Here is a 6,592-nt window from a genome sequence, read left to right as displayed (position 1 = left end):
GGATGCCAGGGCTGGGAGGGATCTTAGAACAGGGGATGCCAGAGATGGGAGGGTCCTGAGAACAGGGGATGCCAGGGCTGGGAGGGATCTTAGAACAGGGGATGCCAGAGATGGGAGGGTCCTGAGAACAGGGGATGTCAGGGCTGAGAGGGGCCTTAGGACACAGAAGATCAGGGCTGTCATTTGTTTTACATGACTATGCATAATTTGTAATAGATTTTGTTTTTCCTTCTCAATGGGTGAGGGAAGGGGAAATAAGAGGGAAAGGATTCAGAATTAAAAATACAGTGGAATTTTTAAAGAAAGTCATTACAGCAGTTGGGGTATGAAGTGATGAGGACCCCCCTGTGGGATGGTGTTCAAGTGGAGGGACAGGGATGTGTGTGAGGGATGCTGGGAAGGGAGATGACGAGGCTCGGCCACTGACTGATGCTGCGATGCATCCCCCCCACCTCCCCCATTGGAGTTCCTTCCATCTGCTCTGTGTATATCCTTTCCCCTCTATCAGGATGCCTGGTCCTTGAGAGCAGAGCCAGGAGGGGGTGGAGGTGGGTCCTGTTTTTGCCTTTCTGTGTCCCCAGAATTTACACATAGTAAATTCTTGTTGACCAACCCCAGCCTGGGTGACTGGGAGGCTGGCAGTGTCCCTGACAGTAACAGAAACATGGAGAAGAGAAGGGGATCTCTCATTGTAAGGGATCTTGATGCTATTTTAAGATTTCTCCTCTTTAAGATGAGCAAACGAAGACCCAGAGGCCAAGAAAACTTTAGCATTCCAGCTGATCTAAGAAGACAAAGGGAATCCTTTGTGATCGCAAAGCTATGTGTATTTCACCCAATCCATGGTGTGGCTGAAAATTGTTCATTTACTGTGGGTTGTGCATGTTCTATTTCAATATCTCCAGCATGGCACGGCTGTCAACCCTGGGTTACCATTGGTTCTGGACATGCACTCCCGGCTTCTCATCCCCTAAATAGACTGAGGGGCCAGACAAGGGAGGGGAAGGTCAGGCACTGCAGTTCTAGAAGCCGTCATCAGCTAAGGCCTGGGGGGGCTGGGGCCACCCTCAGTGGAGGGAGTGTCCTACTGAATGCGCCCAGGATTGGAGTTTTTGGAGTCTTCGGGTCTTTCTGGAGGCCTCCCCTCGATAACGCCTGGAGGGCAAGACCAAGCTACAAAACTCTGTCAGTGTTCCCATTGCATAAGGTGTATAGTAAAAGCCTCGATGGTGGTGGTGGTGGGGATGTGGACTGTCACAAAGCATCCCTCACAGGCTCGGCCAGCAGGACTGGCCAGAGCTCTGAGCACCCTCAGATCTCCCACAACACAGCCCAGAGACACTAAGAATGTCTGTCATGTTGTTATGCATTTTTCTGAACGTAAATTGACTGTTTCCCCTACCACTTCCCGGTCTGTGGGGCCTCAAGGATCAGCACTTTGTGTAATAACCCAGTGGCTTTATCCTGGCCCCCTCTCCAGCCAGGAGCTCCGTGTTTCCAAAGCACTCTGCAGGTGTTAATTTGTTAATTCTCCAGAGATCCCTGTGAAGGAGGTGGGCATTGTTAGCCCCATTTTTGCAGATTAAGAAACTGAGTGGAGACACTTACTGCCAGGCTCACAGTTTGTCAGTGACAAAGCTGGGATTAGCTCAGCCAGTCCCTCATTTGAAGCCTCTGCCTCAGGCAGGGAGGCCACAGTGCTCCTGCTGGGCCGACAAGGGTGGGTTTCCTAAGCCCTGCCTAAGCATAAGGGGGATGAGAATGGACCCGAGTCTGAAGCCATTGTGCTGGCCTCAGCAGAACTGGGGAGAGAGACATTTAGACTGTCTTGTGTGCCAAGCCCTGTGCCAATATCCCACCTGGTCCTGGCAGCGCCCCTGAGAGGTGGGCGCCCTGAGGACTGGCCCTCACCCTCAGGACCCTCTTCAGACGGCAGCTTTCTGAATGTGTCCTTCAGGATATGGTGGTGGTGAATAGCCAGCACTTGGACCAGTACTTTTTGTCAGGCCCCTGTTCTCAGCCGTTTGTCAAGTATGGACTTGAGGGAGGTGAATGCCAAGCCCTGCTTTGTCTTTGTTCTTTGAAGACCTTATAAGCCACTCTTGGTCTTTTGTTGTTTGTTGTTTTTTTAAGATTTTTTTTTTTGGAGGAGAAGAAATGAGGCAATGGGGTTAAGTGACTTGCCCAAGGTCACACGCCTAGTACGCGTCAAGTGTCTGAGGCCGGACTTGAACTCAGGTCCTCCTGACTCCAGGGCCGGTGCTCTACTCACTGTGCCCCTTAGCCACCCTATGCCACTCTGTTTTATGGGCATCATGTACCTGTGACAATCATGTGCAATCTCCCCACACACTTTTACATATCTGTTTTGTGTTTAATTTATTGATTTGTTTTTAAATCATTTCCATATCCTTCCCCAGCCTCAGAGCAATCCCTTGTAACAAAGAATTAAAAAGAAAGGGAAAAAGAAGCAGGTCAGGAAGCCTGGCCGCGGCCTGCAAAGAAGGGCCCCCTCTTCCCACGGGCGCGGGCTTCCTCCTCATAACGGCGATCCCCCCGTTGCGGTCGCGCAGCACTCGGGTTGTGACATCTCCATTCCGATTTTTGTCATTGTAGTTGCTGGCTCCTTACTTGTGCTCCCTCCGCTTTGCATCAGCTTATCTCCCCGTATTTCTCTGTGGTCTTCCTCCTTGTCGTTTCTTGTGATGAAGCTGTTGCCGCTGCTGCTGTTGCCCATCCTTTATTCTCAAAGAGAACCAATGACATCATGAGGGTGATGTCTTGACTCGTGCATGGATCAGATCTAAGTGCTGGCCAAGGACTCAGAGGCCTTAGTAGGATTCCAGCCCCACCTCTGACCCCCGCCACGCATCGTGTGTGGCCGTGGGCGGCTCTCTCACTTCCCTGGGCATCGTCGGTAAGATGAAGCCACGGGAGTGGCCTCTGAGCACCCCGGCCCTGTGGGTTTGGCCATCATCCAATCAGTGGGTGTCCATTTTGACTCTGGTTGTCCGTTCCTAGGTCTCCCCATAAGACATCCTAAGGAAGTAATGTGTTTTTATAAAAATCAGCTCGCTTGTGGGACTCAGGCACAGACTCACTGCATCACAGAATCTGAGCGTTGGAGGGCACTTCAGAAGCCATCCAGGACTTTACAAAACAGCACTCTGTGTAATCCTAAGGAAGCTCCCGGTCTGTGGTGACATCACAGGCTTCCCCTCAGGGGACGTCGAGCAGGAGAGTCAGAGAATGTGGCCCAAGCATGAGAAAGGTGTAACTTAAGTGCTCTGTGAAGTCTGTGGCAGAAGGGGGGGTCACTGTTGACTGCCAGGTCAGAGATGGTGTCATGGAGATGATGCCTGAGGTTAAAGTTTGGAGAAATTCAAGGGAAAATAAAGGAGGGAAGTAGGATGTTCCTGTTATAGGCGGAGTCCAAGCAGGGGCTTAGGCAAGTGGGCTTGTGGTGCCTCCAGGGACAAAAAGTCAACCGATTTGTCTGGGGTGGCCTAGAAGGCAGTAGGATGAGATACAGCCAGAAAGATGGGGTGGGCACCGGGCTCAGAGGGCTTTCAGGGAGCCAGAACTCTATTTGTGCCATGGACAAGACCCTCCATCTCTTGACTGACCATCCTCTCTGGCTGTTCCCCAGGCCTGGAATGCCCTACTCCCTCATCTCTGTGTCTTGGCTTCCTTCAAGTCCCACAGAAAGCCTTTCCCCACCTCTCTTGTTTCTAGTGCCTTCCTTCTCTTAATTATTTCCTGTTTATCTGTCACCATGCCTGGGCACACAGCAGGCATTTAATAAAATGTTTACTGATTAATTGATTACTTAGGAAGCCCAGAAGATTCTTTTGAGCAGATGAATGAAAAGAACAGTTTGTTATTGTTCAGCTGTGTTCATCTCTTCATGACCCTGTGCATCACAGCATGTTAATACTGTCCATGGGGATTTCATAGCAAAGGTGCTGGAGTGGTTTGCCATTTTCTTCTCCAGTTATTAAGGCAAACAGAGGTTAAGTGACTTGCCCAGGTTCACCCAGCTAAGAATTGTCTGAAGACAAATTTGAACTCAGGGCTTCCTGCCTCCAGGCCTGGCTCTCTATCCACTATTCCACTGAGCTTCCTGTGTGTATACAAAATATTGTTCTGGGGGCAACTAGGTGGCACAGTGAGTAAGAACACCAGCCCCGGAGTCGGGAGGACCCGGGATCAGTTCCAGCCTCAGATACTTAACACCCACACAAATAAATAAACTGGCCATGTAACCTTGGGCAATTTACTTAACCCCAATTGCTTTAAAATATATATATATATATGTATATATATATATATATATTGTTCTGATACATGAGGAAGATTGGGTTGGAGGGGAAGAATAGACAGAGGTGAGATTTGTTGGGAGACTTTTGAAACAGTCCCAATGAGTGTTAATGGCAGCTTCTATTAGGGGCTGCTGATGGGAACAGAACAAAGCGGGAAGGAGGCAAGGAATGGCTAGGGCCTCCAGGGTGAGGTGTATGAACCAGGATTAATGGTGAAAGGGGGTGGTCATGAGGAGGCTGTTTTAAGGGGAAGGTGAAAGGTCATACTGCAGACTCCAACTCCTTCCTCCTCTTCATCTTCCTCCTCCTCCCCTCCTGCCATACACTCTGGAGAGTGGCCAACCTTCTCGATGGGTTTTTCTTACTGGCAAGACCATTTCAAGCACCTCACGATGTCTTCCTTCCTCTCTACGTTAACTTCATAGGTTTGCAGAACTCAGGAGCTCACCAATCCTGGGATAGCGGACATCGCCATCCGGCCAGATGGGAAGATCCTGGCAACGGCGGGCTGGGATCATCGCATTAGGCTCTTTGGCTGGAAGCAGCTGAAGCCGCTGGCAGTTTTGGACTACCACAGCGCAGCTGTTCACTGTGTAGCCTTCTCTGATCCTGGACGGTCAAGCGAGCAACTGCTGGCTGGTGGCTCCAAGGACCAGCGCATCAGTGTCTGGTCAGTGTATAACCAGACCTGAGGAGCCCCTCATGGGCCTTTCCTTGGTCAGTGGCTCAACAAGGGCCTCCAGGGGCAGCAATGAATGGTGTAGGACTGGGCTTGGCAGTGGGTTGGTATGAATCCCACCTGGACACGCTTACCTTTTCTCCTTATCAAATACTTTAGGTCCAGGTGAGGTCCCACAAGACACTCAGCCTGGTAGAGAAAGAACTCCTTCTAACTGTGTCCCATTTCCAAGATACATAAGAAACTGATTGCAGTCTCTAAGAATAAGAGTCATTCCCCAACAAATAAGTGGTCAGAAGATATATAGATAGGCAGTTTCCCAAGTAAGAAACTAAGCCATCAATAGCTCTATGAAAGAAATGCCCCAAGCTCTTACTAACTAAAGAATTGCAGGTTGAAGCAACAGTAAGAGTCCATTTCGCACCTATCAGGTTGGTAGAGTTGACAAAGAAGGAAACAATCAATACTGATGGAAAACAGATGCATTAATGCACCATTGTCGGAGCTATGAAGTGGTTCTCCCATTCTGGAAGGCAATTCGGAACTATATCCAGAAGGTTACTAAATGATGAATGCCTTTGACCCAGTGATAACCACCATTAGGCCTATACTCTAGAGGGATCAGAAATGAATCCAAATGTACAAAAATATTTGTAGCAGCTCTTTTTCTGGGGCAAAGAACTGGAAACGGAGGTGCAGGTCATCGGTTGAGGAATGGTTGAACAAGTGGTGATATGTGACGTAATACTGTTGTGCTGGGAGAAGAGATGAAGGGCATGGTTCCAGAAAAAGCTGGGAAGATGTGTATGAACTGATGCAGAGGGAAGGGACAGAACCAGGAGAACAATGTATACAATAATAACACATGGCCATGGAAAGCCTTGGGGACTCTGATGAAACAGGTCCCATTGTGAAAGGTGCCGCCCGCCTCAGACAGAGCCTATGCACCTGTGCTTTTTGTACACAGTCAGTGCAGGAATTTGATTAGCTTGACTAAGGATTTTGTTTTTCGGGAGAGGAGATTTTTTTATTAAGTGGAAAATTAATCAAATTTTACAAAATAAAATAAATATCCTGTGCTAAGCCGTGGTTTTCTTTCTGGTGGAAAAAGCTTTGGGTTCAACCTTGATTATTCACTTTTGGTCAAAGGCAGACTTGGGTGATAGTTCCTTTCAAAAAGCAATGGGAAAGCACTCTATGACTTGGTGGCAGGAAGTCCCACCCTGGGAATGCCTTCCCTGAGTCTCATTGCTCTTCCTGTGCTGCCCCTGTCCCAGAGGGGCTGGGATCAATGGTGGAGCACTCATTGTCCAATACAGCCTCATCACTGCTGCTGTAAGGAAGGTGATCATGCCCCCTCCGGGAAGTCCAAGAGCAGATGTTTCCATGACATACAGCTTTCTTTAATAGAGACACCCTTGTTCTGTGAATTCAGTGTACGGCTACCATTCTCAGCTCTGCTTGGCTTTCCTGATTTCCTCACTAAAGGATCTCTTTATGTGGCCACTGATGGCTGATGTCCAATCATCTCAGTCATGTCTGATTCTTCATGACCCGCCTTGGGGTTTTCTTGGCAAAGAGACTGGAGTGA

At 49.1% G+C, this 6,592-nt stretch overlaps 1 protein-coding gene across 6 annotated transcripts in view; it reads left to right on the top strand.

Annotated features, from left to right (window-relative positions):
- GNB1L (G protein subunit beta 1 like) overlaps positions 1 to 6,084 on the top strand; it is a 160,417-nt gene extending 154,333 nt beyond the window's left edge. For all 6 annotated transcript variants that reach the window (XM_069100835.1, XM_069100840.1, XM_069100836.1 and 3 more), the window contains one exon: positions 4,748 to 6,084. In XM_069100835.1, coding sequence (XP_068956936.1) covers positions 4,748 to 5,014 — 267 coding nt within the window. In that variant the 3' untranslated portion in view covers positions 5,015 to 6,084. The remainder of the gene's footprint in view (positions 1 to 4,747) is intronic.
- The last annotated feature ends 508 nt before the right edge of the window (positions 6,085 to 6,592 follow it).

This window comes from Petaurus breviceps, unplaced genomic scaffold (assembly GCF_028583685.1).
Source record: "Petaurus breviceps papuanus isolate PSGF00001 unplaced genomic scaffold, PetGlider_PUasm1.0 428, whole genome shotgun sequence".
NCBI lineage: Eukaryota > Metazoa > Chordata > Mammalia > Diprotodontia > Petauridae > Petaurus > Petaurus breviceps.
The sequence above is the reverse complement of the archived record's forward strand: the minus strand, read 5'-3'. Positions and strand labels throughout refer to the sequence as shown.